Below are 15,502 nucleotides of genomic sequence, written 5' to 3'. Positions count from 1 at the left end.
TTTTATGACTGCAAAAACACCACAGGCGTAGCTGGAATTGGGTAAAAGGTTACTCTCTGGGGTGGTCTAACCTATATAACTACACTTACATATTTCTGATTCGGTGGCAATGTTCGTATTAATAATTGCAGAATCAAACGAGTTCAACAAAGGCTTCGGTTTAATATTCTGGATATATATATATATATATATATATATATATATATATATATATATATATATATATATATATATATATATATATATATATATATATATATATATGCTTGCATAGTTTTTTTTATCGGGGGAATACATTGTATAACCTATACGAATTTGTATTCTCACATAGTATATGTAAACGATGTGATGCCAAAAACGATTAACTGTTTATTCTCCAATGTTGCCTGGTTCTATAATATCAATATGCAAAAAAAAACACAATACCGTTATTGTCAACGAACATTGTACTTACCATAGCCTTATTGCTCGCGTGTTGCTATGTATGTGTATTGCCTAATATTATTTTGTTTGTTATAAATTAGTTCATATGACACAGATGACACAGAGACACCAGCACACATCTTGCTATAACCACAAGAAATGTTCGGCTGCATGCTTCAGTAGATGTCTATGCAAACCGGTGGGTCATTCTGAAATCTTATTTTATTAATGAAACATCTAGTGCAAATAATTTCCTAAATTAAAGTATCATATGCATATCTTCTTAAAAGGTATCCTGACTTAACCGAACAAGGAGCACTCCGTTTACAAGTCAAATAGAAGAAAAAATGTGGGTCTAACTAAATACACTATCGTTTTTGTTTGTTTGTTTGTTAGTTTTTGTGTAAAATAAATACTTGTGTTTGTGCAGGTATAGGGTTAATACGCTACTGTTGTCTTGACATTACAGATATTTTATTGGCGTGCCTAATAATTAAGGTTAATATGGTTTACAAAGACAACGTAAGGAGACGTCGAATTTAGTTAAAACAATGACATTTATTTTTCTTGTCAAAAATGAAGCACTGTTTCCATGCGGTTAAACTGTATCACAGCAGCCTTGGGTGTGGTGTGAATCTGGGGTCTGGAGTTAGGAGCTTTGGAAGTGCCCAGAAACTAACAAGCTGTTTAAATCAGTCGAGTCAAGCTTGTATTTACAGCACAGAGAGGGAGCACTGAAACTGCAGCTATTGTAACCGTTGTCAAAACACTGCCAAACAACTAACTATATATATATATATATATATATATATATATATATATATATATATATATATATATATATATATATTCAGTGCGAGAGGACCCGGGTTCGCGCCCGCCCTCGTGTGTGGATTTCCTCGCTCTGTGTGATGCGCCTGCCTGCGGGAACCGAGAACGCTACAATATTGAGACCTATAACACTGTACATCCAAATGTAAGAATTAATTATAAATCGTATGCAATCAATTTAAAGGAATTCTTAGTGTTTACTTGTTTAAAATGAAAGAAATAAAGGACCTGTTCAAATATGTATGTATTAATATTGCATAAGTGCTGTTGGTGGGTTTAACATGGAATGTGTCATAAATTAGTTAATTATATCAAGTATATCAAATGTATGTTAGAACATGCATAATTATATTTTAATGACCGGCAAAAAAAAGTAATCCTCGTGACTATAGGAATGATATATTGCTTTCCAGTTGATGAATTTTGGGTATGTTTTCCCCTAAACACCACATAAAAACTTGATTGACTTATAACTGTATCCACACTTGCTCATGAGAGAGGTGGTTTTATCAAACCGAAGTGGGCTTCCTGCTCCACGCAATCTCGTTTCCTGACAGGCTTCCTCTTCCGCCTCAAACAAAGGCTCGCTTTCCTTCCCTCGTAAGCAGGAGCAGGGCGTTAGGAATGTCGGGTTTGTCTGTGTAGACCAGGCGTCGTGCACAGCAGGCTAGATCCACGATGTGGCAACAGAGTAACCCGGTCAAATTCGCGATTTCTCAAGCCCCCCATCTCTCCCAGTCAACCCGCACCAGGGCCTGTCTGTGGTCTGATGCTGTTTGAAGGCTGTCTGTTTAGAAGCTGGTGGTTTTACTCAGCAGCTGCAAATTTATGAAGAAACCGCAGAAAACTGTCAACTTTCACAAGATAGGACAGGATGCTCTCTACTGCTCCACAATGTCAACGATTATTATTATTATTATTATTATTATTATTATTATTATTATGCAAAATAAAATCTCCAAAGTTAGTTTTAACTCTATATAACAACGTACACAATCATTGCGGTGTTATGTCCTAGGTACATTCTTTAGTCGTGAAAACATGATTTTTAAAACAAGAGAAGCGCAGCGTGGAGCCAGACACTGATTAATAAAATGGTTTATTGTAAGATATAATGGATGAGGTTACTAATAAAAACTGTAATGGGGCCTGTATCATAAACCCACAGAAATATGTTAGGTCCCGCGTGTAGGCAGTTCTCTACTTACTATAACATGTAATTGTCCATTGTTTATCCGGTGCTATCCGGTAAAGGCAGGTGTCTTCCTAATTTCTCAATAGCCAGCATCCTCTACTTCATCGCTGGTTGCATTTCTTGGCATTTAACCAGTGCCTGCCTCTACTGTGCATTTCAAGATGTGTTTCTTGTGTCTGTTATAAACTGAAAAGGATGTGAACAATTGAAAGCGGGAATCACAGCGTATTATCGATTTCTCAGAAAGACTAAACAAACGAAATGAGTTATCTTATACTGTAGAAACGGTGGCTGCAAATTTGGGCAAACGTTTTGCAGCTGTCATATTTAAACGCGTGGCTGTTTTCAATGCCTGATTAATTTTTCAACTGTTTTTTTTTTTTTTTTTTTTTTTTTTTAATTTTATCTGAGATGCCCAAGATCTCATTCTGATCTGTAACATTATTTTCAAGAGTTATTTTCTCCTGAGTTAACGTTTTGTGACTGGAGCCTATTCATTCTCAACTATTAAGTTTCAGATTGTATTCAAGATAAATGCATACATAGATACACACAGGACAGGACAGCCATGGAAACTGAATCATTAATCCAAACCCACAAACCATAACCAGACCAAAGCTAATACTATAATCGGTAGCATTAGAAAAACGAATCAATGCTGTCCGTGTAATTCTGTAAGGAAGCTATGTCCTTTATGACGTAATGGGATTGTTTTACATGAAACGTGTGGCTATATACAGAGTAAAACCTGTTAAGTTATTGTGAATGCTCACTCGCGTATTCCAACCCTATTCATAGAGAAAACTATACACCGATTCGTAGTTAAAACGCTGTCAATGTATATTATTATTATTATTATTATTATTATTATTATTATTATTATTATTATTATTATTATTATTATTTGTAGTAGTAATGCATGTAAGGATGACCATGACTATATAATTAAATAACTACAGTACAAAACTCGCCTTGAAGTGGTTAAATTGAATTTATGTCAATATTAACATGTGGTTGAAAAGTATGCGTTGATGCAACATAAATGCATAAAAAAGATCACAGATGGTAAACCGCCTCCATCAATGTATCCAAGTAAAGTATCAAATGAAAGTAAGAGATGCGGCGTCAATGCCTTTCTTCTCGTACAGTGATCACTAACGCGCATCCACCCCTACACATTGAACAAGGGGGACACCGAAGTTCATCCAGTTTGATTTTTTTTTTCAGGAGGCATTGTCGGTGGTGAGTGACGACCAGTCTTTGTTTGAGCCCCCCTACGCCGCTGCCCAGTTGCCCAAGCCAGACATGACCGCCTCAGGAACCCAGGACTATGTGCAACCCCACAAGATCACCCCCTTACCCCCCCAGCAAGAATGGATACACCAGCCGGTCCGAGTCAACGTCAAGCGGGAGTACGATCACATGAACGGCTCCAGGTAACAAAATCCACGCTCTGTCACACTGACTGGCATTGAATAATCACAAGCATAGAGATATTACTTACCATTCATTTACATTTCAAAATATGGGTATAATTATGTACAACTAAAATACAGCTGAAGCTAATGTGTCAGCTAATAGATATAGAATAATTCTTCTTCTTCTTCTTCTTCTTCTTCTTCTTCTTCTTCTTATTCTTCTTCTTCTCCTCCTCCTCCTAGGAGTTTGATCCCTCATTACACATCTAAATTGACAGCTTCATTTAAATATACGCTGCAGTCGTACCTCTGAACAATGGGAGGTGTCTCTCTGAAGTGGACTGTGCGTGTAGGCAGCGCTCCTCGCCTTTGTGGGCAGCGGACAGTGTTGACACTGCCTAATTGACTGAGAATAGAGTCTAATCCTCGTTTCGCGGTGCAGTAGCTGTAAACAGCGTCTGCAGGGAAGACGCTGCAGGCAGACTCTGCCTTCCACTGCTCGGCTCCACCTGCCTCTTTCATGAGGCTTTATTCTGCTGGGTCACTGTTTGTTATGCTAACACGTTGCATTACGTATCCACTGTTTTGAGTATCCTCGGTGTAAGCATCTCTACGCTTATTTACTGTGTGCGTATCTATGCACACTGTGTGTCATGTTCTATCTATCTATCTATCTATCTATCTATCTATCTATCTATCTATCAAATTCTGTCGATCTGTCTGTGTGACTTTATCTGGCTATCTATCTATCCGCTTGTCTATATGTTTAGTTTGACTGATCAGTCGTCTAAAAAGTAATTGGTTTTCCATTTCAACCTTTTCATTCATTCTATTTTTTTTGGTTTGTTTCTATCACCTCACGTGTCGGTTCCTCCGCGCGGTTTTATCCACCTGTGCCCTGCCGCGCCTTGTCTCTGTCGGTCTCTCTTCTCTTCCCTTTCCCCTTGTCGCTCGCCCACACGCTCTGCCGGCGGTCGCTGATGGCATCTACCTCGTTAACCTTTTTCAGGGCATCCCCCGTCGACTGCAGTCTCAGCAAATGCAGTAAACTGGTTGGAGGGACGGATGCGGCACAGATGAGTTACGGCAGTTACATGGACGAGAAGAATGGCCCCCCACCTCCTAACATGACCACAAACGAGAGGCGAGTCATAGTTCCTGCAGGTGAGAGCCGACATGACCAGCTGTGGTAGCGTTTCACTGTAATGCATGCAATATGTATCTCTGTGTATTTGTAGCTGTCTATTCTATATACGTCATTTGTATATGGATTTTGACGGTAGTTTACTAAGTTTATATGCGATTTTGCCACGCTTCTGTCTTTATTTCTTACTTTTACCTGTGCTTTACTGTGCTGTGTTTTAACCATAGCCTACCACAGATAACTCGTATAGGGGATATGCATTCGGTATCCACTGCCTAATTACTTTAATTACTATTGGTAATTACATAGCAGCCTGATTTAGAACTGCAGAGCTCTATTTGAAGGAAGTAATGCTCATTTTGGATTGATACACAAATGACTGTTTTAGTAAGCAACTGTTTGTGTTTTGTATTTCACTGCATAATTAGACACTATATTTTGGATGCATAATGTCGCTTGTTGCGCTTTGAATGTATTCCAGCTGAATATGCATGAGTCGTTTGATGTTTTTTTTTTTTTTTTACTGAAACGCGTTTTCTCGTTTTTAAATGATAATTGCATTTTCTTTTTTTCTGTTGTGTTCGCAAATTTTCCCAAAGCTATAAGCATGATTATATATGTTAAATTGACCAATTTATTTGAAGTATTCCTGTCTAAAAAAAAACACACAGCAAACCTATCCCGTTACAACAACAAAGCAGAAAAGATTAAATATATATATATATAACTACTGTTTTCACACTGACAGTAATTTATCTGTAATACCTGGTATTTAAACATTGAACCCTCTATTTCAGTTGCCACTTAGTTACACTTGCCAATTACAGGGTGTTTAATCATACTGCAGGATGACATCACAGCCATATCTTTAATTAGTGCATTTTACACTCCTCACCTGATCATTGTATATCTGAAGTCCTGCCACTCGATGAAGTCTCTGGCTTCAGTGTTTTAAACTCAAAACCAGAGGCTTCAATAAATGTGCACAGCCTGAATCAGACTTCATAAACCTCTTCCATAACAATAATATAAACTCCCATCTCCACCACAGCAGTTTGTGTTTCTTGAACGCATAGTGCCATAGGTAAAATAATAGGGGCCATAATGCAACTTTGTGTGTTTTGATTGAATCCAGCTCTGAGGCTTTCCTTAGACCCTTCAGTCCTGTATCATTATTGTCAAGCTGAAGAAGGAACTTTATTGAGTATGCACGAGAACAGGACAAATATTTATACATTTCTACACGACCTCAGAGCTAGGAGTCCCGTGAAGGTTCCAACGTGACTTCTGACAGCCTGTGTTAACATGCGTCGCAAAGATAAGGCGGGTCCTTGAACTCCCACCAGGACTGAAAGGGTTAAACAAGACTCTCTTGTTTTATCGTTATGCAGATCCATCTTTGTGGTCGCAAGATCACGTCCGACAGTGGCTGGAGTGGGCTATCAAAGAGTACGGACTGCTAGAGATCGACACATCGCTGTTCCAGAGCACAGACGGGAAGGAGCTCTGTAAAATGAACAAGGAGGACTTTCTGAGGATCACGTCAGTGTACAACGCAGAGGTCCTGCTCTCACATCTCAATTACCTCAGGGAAAGTAAGTCTCTCACTCTGTCTCTCTCTCTCTCCCTCTATGCTCTGAACAACATTTGGGATTTCACGTCTCAGCTTCCACTTTTACCTTAAACATTACGTGTATGTGCGTTGATTGATTGAGACCTCATCTGAAATGGATCTTCAATAAATGAAGAATACTTGATGCTAGCTCAGTGGGCATAGACCACAATAGGTGGTTTTATGGCACTGATCTACCGGTGGGGCTATGGTGTTCTCTTGGGTATAGAACGTAATATTAGGAATAGGGTGTCCCAAATACACTGTACCAAAGGCATGGATCGCATTGGGAACATACTGTTTAATTTGCATGGAGCTCAATTGGAAGATGCAGGTATTTCTGTTATGTTGGTAACTTGTCTCAATAGGAATGCAGGAGAAGTATATAGTTCTTTGGAAAGAGCTTGAGGTTTAAAGGGTGTTATTGGTGGAGTGCTTCACGGGAATGTTCTGCTGTCACTGTACTTTGGTAGGATTATGCTGTTCCCTTGGCATGTATTTCAAGAGGAATCCCGTGTTCTGTACAATGAAGCTTAACTATGGATGTACTGTAGAGCATTCTTGAGGCACAAAGCTAGTGGAACTAGAATACACTGCTGGCACCAGTCTGTGTTTTGGGAACAGAACCTTTAACTGAAATGGGTGGTCAGGGTGTTTCACTAGCAAGCTTCTTCATGGCAGTAATAATGTACCTTTAGTGAAAGCAGACCAAAACTCATTTTATTGGCAACAGCCCTAGTCTTGGTGTAATGTGTTCTTTTTAAAGATCTGTATTTTTAAATCCTAGAATGCCACGCAATAAACATACTTCTATCCAACATCTGCCTTCTAAATCAAATCTTTTGGAGATACGCTGTGTTTTATTTTGATACGTCTAACCCTAGAAAAAGCTGGGACCTTATTGGAAAACGACTAGAAAGTAGGGCGGAGTGTTCTCGTAACTTCAGAGCTGGAAACCCAAAACTTTAGCTGATCTATCGTAGTAAAAATAAACACGGTCACAAGCTGCCAGAAGAAAAACATTGAAAGAAATCTCGGTCCAACTCTGAATGAAGAAATCTGCCTTTCCTCATGGGGGCTGGACTGACTACTTTCTTCCCAATCAGAATAAAAGGCAAACTCTGCAGCCTGTCCTGGAAGTATTTATAATTACAAGCCTTGCGGTCTCTGTCAAATTGTGTCCTGAGGTGACACACTGCAATGTTTGGATTTCAGCAATTCAGTATATTATATTCCTACATTTAGGGAATAATATATATGTATTTTATATACAGCTGTTAATAGTACTGACACACATTTAGCTTCAACAGTTACAAAACAGAGAAACGCTTTAGCTCATGATTTATTCAAAAGTCTGTTTAAAAAAGAAATAAGTCGTCTCAAATGTAATTCTGTAGATAATTCGGTATATATGCTTTCGGGGCAGGTGAAAGTACAAAGGAACAATGTTAGATCCATTTTATTTATTTAGTTTTTTTTTTAGTTTGTTTTTTGTTTTGTTTTACTGGAAAAGCCATATGAGCTCCAAACAGCTTGTTTACAAAGGTGTCCCAGGAGCAAGCACACAGCGAGCACATGGTGTCACAATCCACGTGCTATTGTATTCATTTCACATGCAATCACAAGGCTGGCTCAAATGATCAAACAACTCTTAAAGTAAGATCAGTAGCCCTGTGGAGTGCTAGTTGCAGTGATAACTTGTATAAACAGTATTGTTACAATACAAATTGCCTTTGCCAAACCTGTGCTGGCTGACAAAGGGTTAATGCCTCTTTCAGCATGTGTCTTTGACCTGTGCGTGCCGTATAAGTTTGGAATTATTTAGCGGAGCATTTAGGTTTGATTGCCGGGTTGGGACTGTGCCTCAGACAATGGCTTCCCTGTTCTCTCACTCCAGTGCTAGTGCTCTGGGGGGCTTTTAAAACCAGACTAGAACTGTACACCCCCCCCCCCCACTCCCCCTGCTGCAAATACCAGGAAAAACACTGCCCTCATTAGACCCTTTCCAGTGAAAATAAAAAAAGAACACTTCTCACCCAATGTATCTGATGTAGGCGAGGGTAATGGATAGAAGAGATAACACAAGAAATAACCTCCATTTTCTTCATGGTGCCGCACTTCCATGGTTTATTCAGAGGTGCTGTAGTGTCTGATCCTTCCCATAGTGGATACCAACACTGGCTAACTGGCCAGTATGATGTCCCAAGCTCTATTCATAATCATAACTGAATTTTATAGAAGACATGATGCTCCAAGTTCTCTGTTAGAGACATGTAACGCTACCTATGCGTTAAGATCAAATAATGTACTTTTAAAAATCCCTAAATTGAGATCTAATATGAGCTAACATGCCTTTGTATATCAAGCATCTCATCTTTGGAACCTTCTAACATAAAAATAACCTTTTTTAAACCACTCATAAATATGTAGTTTAAATCTGACCTGAGTTACAAATCCTGTAAACAGCGACTATGACCAAGATCATTAAGGAATAGTTTTATTTTGAACGCTTGTATTTTGTATTACTATTTTTGATTGTTTTAAGTGTTTTTGCCCTGAATGATTTGTCTACTCTTGCCCCTTGATTTTATAATGTTATTTCTTGCCACCTTCTCCTACCAGAACCCCCTTGAAATGAAATGTCTATCTCCAGGGCTCTATCCTGGTTAAATAAATAAATCTGGTCAATTTGGTAACTGTGGGCTCTTGAAGGAAATAGCAAGAGCTAGTTTCCTAAATGCGCTGAAGAGGAACAGCTGCTTCCCTTCTAACTGGTCTCTCTGTTGCGTTGCAGGCAGCTCCTCGTTGTCCTACAACGCCCCGTCTCACACTGAACAGTCCCCACGCCTGGCAGTCAAGGAAGGTGAGTGATACTCTGCACAATACTGCAGACCTCTTTAGTAGGGCAAATGTGGAGAAGCAAGGAGCCCAGGCACAGCCAGGCTTTTGCAGTGATCTGAATCATTCAGATATTAACTTTCCTGAGTTTTTATATTTCTACATCCATAAATAAACTAAAGAGATTCATCTACGTTTTAGTTTGTGTGAACTCTATGGAGCTCAAGAAACACATATATGCAATATAAAATAGATACATAGATTTAACTTAACTGTGCACAGAGTGACTGAAGGGGATAGGATGTTACATTTTTCTAATAGAGTGGCGTTCATTGATCAGCCACTGTTAAGATCATTAAAATAGGTGTGATTTAGTGACATCAGGTTTAAAAAAAGTTCATCAGTTTTAAAAACGGGGAATGTTATCTTCAAAATCTGCATCTAAATCAATACACTGAATATGAGACAGAATTCAGTACTAAGAAACGATGATGTGTTTGTCACAGAGAATTACAGGATGATGATGCACATGTGTTTGTTCCAGAGAATTATAGCTGCAACTAATTCTCTGTTGTAGATTCTAGTGTTGGGGCGTATTCTCTACTGTTTTGGTAGGAATAAAGCTCTTCTATAAGGTGGACCATTATAAAGCTTTTCACAGCGGAAGGAGGGAAGGGAAATTTGAGGGTAAAAGTAAGCAACAAGAAAAGAAACAACAACAAAAAAGAGATTTGAATGGAAAACAACATGGTTTTAAAAAAAATTGTAAACATGAATTTAAAGAAGCCATTTTTTAAAAGTAATTTACTAAAATGTGAGGGAGGGGGGGCTGGTGGGTAACAGAGATAAAAGGAGGACATGGGTAACAAAAGATACATTAAAGTGAATTCAAGCCAACAACATATATAAAAAAAAACCTGCACCCTTTGCTTTTACAAACCCCAACACTTCATCTCCCTCAATCTTTGTGCGCTGCCTGCGTCTGTTCTTAGTCCTGGGCAAGTGGATGCAGATATTATTATAAGCAGAGCAATTGGCAGGTGCGTTCTTTGTGAAGGGGATAATAACGGAGCCACTTGAAGCTCCTATTCAACCTCACCCCGCCCCCTTGCCTTTACCTGAACACAGGCTGCTGAAAGCGCTTCCACAATACAGGGGCATTAGCAAGACAAAGCAGCAACAGGCACCTCTCCTGCTCTGCTCTAATGGCAGTCATGAGCAGAGATCTCATGGCCAGGTTGCTTCGAAGCCTCTTCTCTGCACAAGGGACAGGTGCTGGTGCCTCAAAGGCACAACTACGCGCTCTGTTGTTTTTTCTAAATGAATTCAGGAGCAGGGCAACAAGGGGGATGTCTAGTAGTAAACAAGGCGTCTGTCATTTTAATGCTTGTATAATACGAGGGTGTCTTCTGAAACAAACTGGCACAGATTTACAGTACATAAGGTAGATCCTACATGTAATAACTGTAAGTGTACAGGTGTGTGTGTGTGTGTGTGTGTGTGTGTGTGTGTGTGTGTGTGTGTGTGTGTGTGTGTGTGGGGTACTCATTGCTTTATATGGGGATTTATTGACAAATAGGCAAATAAGGAGATTATTGATTTATAAGCTTCAGCATTAAGGAACTTCAAACTCAATTGCATAATCCTATCAATTGTAGTACACACCAGCACTTCGGCTCATGTTAGCAGGTGCACACACACAAGCACGCACGCAAGCACGCACGCACACACACACACACACACACACTCAGGTGGGTTGCCTGTTTGCACAGAAGCCTCTGGCTCTATCTCTGTTGACCTGGTCTGGGGTATAAAGAGGCTGTTTGGTGCTGATGTTTGTCATGAGCAAACGTTTTCTTACACGTTCACAACAGAAAGGCAAAGCGATGCACTGTTCCAGGTTTTCTACGGCTTGCTGCCTTTGGGATAACGCTGAAACTCTTTGGTTTGTCGTCTCTTGCTCTGTCTGCCCAGCTGCTCCACCCTGCACTGAGCCAGGCAGCACAGCACACGCTGCACTTCGAAAGGAGAACCCAACACACAGCATGAGCACTTCACTTTCTAAACCTCCAGCTGTAACAAGTCGCTAGCCAGAGGTTTCTTACTAGTTTCCTAAACATTCTCAACCTTTTTTTTTTATAAATGATTTATTGGTAGCAATGGAGCCTGAACCAATACTAAAAGAAACCTAACCGATATTTGGGCTAGACGTCTGTCTCAATGCCTTGAATCGTTTGTCAAAGAATTTTTGTTTTCGTTTAGCATTAAAGCGCTTATTCTTGTGACGCTGCTGCGTTTGTTGATTTTAAATTTTCTGACACCGCTAGAGGAACTTTCTTCGCCTTCAATTTCACCTGACTTTAAAGCTGGTGTCTATCTTTTTGGTACCTGTTTTAGCTGATCCGATTAAAAAAGGTATAACCAAAAAAAAAAAAAAAAAAAAAAAAACACTTGTTCCTGTGTCTTGAATGTGAAAGAAAGCGAAAATGGAAAATTCCTTTTAAAAAATAGTTTTAGCTTCTCTAAGCCTATGAAATACCAGAATACCACGCGGAGGGCAGAGCCTGGAGCTCCCGATTTATCACATCATAATGAAGTGAGGCAGCAGGGGATTAGGTGGTGCAGTGCCACAGTGCAGCTCCGAAAGTCTGCAATAATAATGATAGCATTCGTTCCTGGGAGCTTTAGCAGCTTGTCTATCTAGGTGAGGCCGAGGGAAAGGAAACCGAGATAAGACCACTGAAGAATGATTATCGTTCCCAGGCCGTAGATTTGTTTGGAAGTGCCTAATATTTTCCCTTATTAATTCAATTAGCTTAACGGGCAAATGGGATAAGATTATGGACAGATCAAATCGCTCTCTTTTTTTTATTATTCATGCCAGCCGTCTGAACTAACAAAAACAGTGGGATACTTCCACTGATTGACTCATGTACCGCTCCCCTCAGCTAAAATAAAAAAAAGAAATAGAGATCAGTAAAAAATACTCAAAAGAAAAAAAAAACCCTGTCTGTTTCCTTTAACTGAAACCAGACAGTGTTAGATTGAATTATTGGAAATGTTTTTTCGTTTCTTTTATTGGAATTGGGTTCGAAATTAGACACCCTCTCAGTTGTTTTAAAGTTTATTCCAATCAGATACTGCAGAATTTTATTTATTTATTTATTTATTTTACAGTACATGCCTTTAGCAAAAGCTCCAGCATCCCTCCCTGCGTTTCACTGCTAGCAGACAGTCCATGAAGGCAATGCCATTGTTCAATTCAATAAAACAAGCATGCTTGCTGTCTGTAGAACAGATCATCTTCAGTTTTCATTGTGTCATCGCTAAACAAATTCATGCACACTAAGTCAAGCACAGTTATCACTAACTTTCTGAGTTACCATTCAGCTTCAAAATGCTCAGCCAGAACGCTAAGGTAAAACTAGACAAACATTGTGATTTACCGAAGGCCCACATGAAAAAAACTTCAATTCAGCAGAACAGTCAGTCTAGAGCCTGAAACTCTACAGCTCTGGCCAAAAGTGTATCATCACCCTATCGAATGAACTCTTCATAAAGTAATAAAACCTGGTGAATAATGTTACGTTAACATATTGAATTACATACCGCTTTGTAGATTTCCATATACTTAACGAAATTCTGTTCAGCTATTATGGCTTTCGGTAGACTTTTGCAGTTTCTTTGATTACTTTAGTTTAAATAAAAATTTGAGGTGATACAAAACATTTGGCCATAGCCATACTGTTCTCTGTCTGAATCAAAATGCAGCACAGCATTCCATAGGGCTTAGACAGTGGATTCAAAGAGCAATACTCGATTGCAATTTCTATTGACCTTATCCATGAACTGTAACACACATTGATGTTCATTGTACTGACAGGCATGATAACACATTATTCTATTTGATAGGGTTACTTACCGTATTGGTGCAGCAGTCTAACTTTTAGACTAACGTTAAGTAGTACCTAACTTTATTGGACTCATTTTTCATAATAAAAACCTGCTTACTTTCAACCTATTAGACAGTAGCGAGGGCCTATCGTAATTGGTTTTTTTTCAAATTCCGAGTTTCTGTTTTGTCTCTCTGCAATTTTTTTGTTTTTTCTCTCCCTGTGACCCTTCTCTTGGAAGGAGGCAGCCCTTGTGTGTTTTTTTCACCAAAAAAAAAAAGTTAAAAAAGAAGCCTGTGAAACAAAGAGAGGCTGTCTGAAGGCGAGGCAGGCAGGAAACGCAACTCTCCGAGGACCCCTCTCAGCCACTGCAGCTCAGCCTCACACTGGCTCCTTCAGAATTGAAGCAGACAGTGTATCCTGCACTCACACTGTGTGCAATCACGATCCCATTCCCTCCCTCAGAAAGGGGAGACCCCCGGTGCAATATGGAATGGTTTATTTTAAAGTGTGCCTTCCTTTGTCAAACATACAAATAAATAAATGAGTAAAGCTTAGCTTGCTCTGGCATATCCAGCTCCCTTTTCTAAACTGTTCTGTTTGTTGTAGCTTTCGACTGAAGGGCTCCATTTTTTTTGCTTGTACTTCTGTTAGGTTCACTGTTTTTTAAATCGGACTTGCAGTATCACTTTCTTTAGATGCAGTGCATACAAAGCTCTGAACCCTGCCCTTTAAGGAGGACATTCTGGATGTTATGCAGTTGACTTCAAAATATATTTTAGGCCGGGGGACTCACTTTTTGGCTCTCCAAGTCCTTTCCAAACCGGGACTTATTCAAACCATATCCTTAATTGCTTAAAATCGAGCAGCTAGGTTCAATTACATGTTCAAAGACCTGGCTGGAACAAGTCTCCAGGCAGCTCAATTCAATAATGAGGGACAAGGTTAAAACAGGTTCTAGACTGAAATAGAGTGAAAAAGACTTCCTTCGACTATTAAAACGTGTGCGTTTTATTCCAATTTGATTTAAGATTTTAAATAAAAAAACATTTTTAACGTATGGCTAATCCTTCAACAAAACAAGTGAATGTGTCTCAGTTTTCTACGTGATATAAAACAGACACAGCTTTCATACAAATACATGAGAAAGAGGTCAAGCACCAACTCCTATGCTGGTACAAAAAAAATACTTAAATAAATACTTCATTAAAAAAAAAACCACACACATACATAATTATTCAACAGAGAGAAAACCTCTTCATGTGCCCGTACACGGGTCATTCAGTAATTCATTGCAATGCAGCTGATTCAATTAACAGTTGATTCGATTAAGCAGTTTTCATTGTAAAATAAGCCTTGTAATATAAGTCTGGCTTTTACTAGATGGTATTGTTTGATTGGTGCCTCACATTGTAGTAACAGTCCATCTGGAAAAGTAAAGTGCTCAGGCTTGGGTAATTCTTTGAGAGAGAGAGAGAGAGAGAGAGAGAGAGAGAGAGAGAGAGAGAGAGAGAGAGAGAGAGAGAGAGAGAGAGAGAGAGAGAGAGAGAGAGAGAGAGAGAGAGAGAGAGAGAGAGAGAGAGAGAGAGAGAGAGAGAGAGAGAGAGAGAGAGAGAGAGGGAGGGAGTTTCTTTCATTTTGTTCATGTTTTATGATTGAATGTTAAAAATGAAAACATTGCTACTAAATGAAGCAAGACTACTGTATAGTTTCTATGTGCATACAGTAACGGAAGCATATGGCCTTCATCATTATTTAAAGAAGTGGCTTTTAAAAAAAAAAAACACAGTTCATGATGATCCAGAGTTTAGCCAATAGAGCCTGATGTGAGAATTTCATTTGGTACAATTTTCATAACAGATTACAAATATCCAGCTGGTAGTCCGCTTAAGTAAACACAGTAGAAACCCTCAGCAATACAATCTATTGGTTTGATGAGTCACCCCAGCAGTTATAAAGAATGGGTTTTGCTACTTGAGCTCCACAATGACTTCAAGATGGCTTTTGTTATGCTGTTGTATAATAATAATAAGTCAAATGTGATGGGATAGCAGACTTGTCCCGGGGTCTTGTGATGTAACCCTGCATTACAAGCGGAATATAAAAGAAATGAACCGTGCCCAGTTCTACTGATGACTCTGTATTTAC

At 39.1% G+C, this 15,502-nt stretch overlaps 1 protein-coding gene across 15 annotated transcripts in view; it reads left to right on the top strand.

The window, feature by feature from the left end:
• LOC117397175 (Friend leukemia integration 1 transcription factor-like) overlaps positions 1-15,502 on the top strand; it is a 34,073-nt gene that overhangs the window by 13,310 nt on the left and 5,261 nt on the right. For all 15 annotated transcript variants that reach the window (XM_059009523.1, XM_059009531.1, XM_059009530.1 and 12 more), the window contains 4 exons: positions 3,677-3,885; positions 4,877-5,031; positions 6,403-6,606; positions 9,418-9,486. In XM_059009523.1, coding sequence (XP_058865506.1) covers positions 3,677-3,885; positions 4,877-5,031; positions 6,403-6,606; positions 9,418-9,486 — 637 coding nt within the window. The remainder of the gene's footprint in view (positions 1-3,676; positions 3,886-4,876; positions 5,032-6,402; positions 6,607-9,417; positions 9,487-15,502) is intronic.

The sequence above is a fragment of the Acipenser ruthenus genome, chromosome 39 (assembly GCF_902713425.1).
Source record: "Acipenser ruthenus chromosome 39, fAciRut3.2 maternal haplotype, whole genome shotgun sequence".
NCBI lineage: Eukaryota > Metazoa > Chordata > Actinopteri > Acipenseriformes > Acipenseridae > Acipenser > Acipenser ruthenus.
This window is presented reverse-complemented; position numbering and strand designations above follow the sequence as displayed.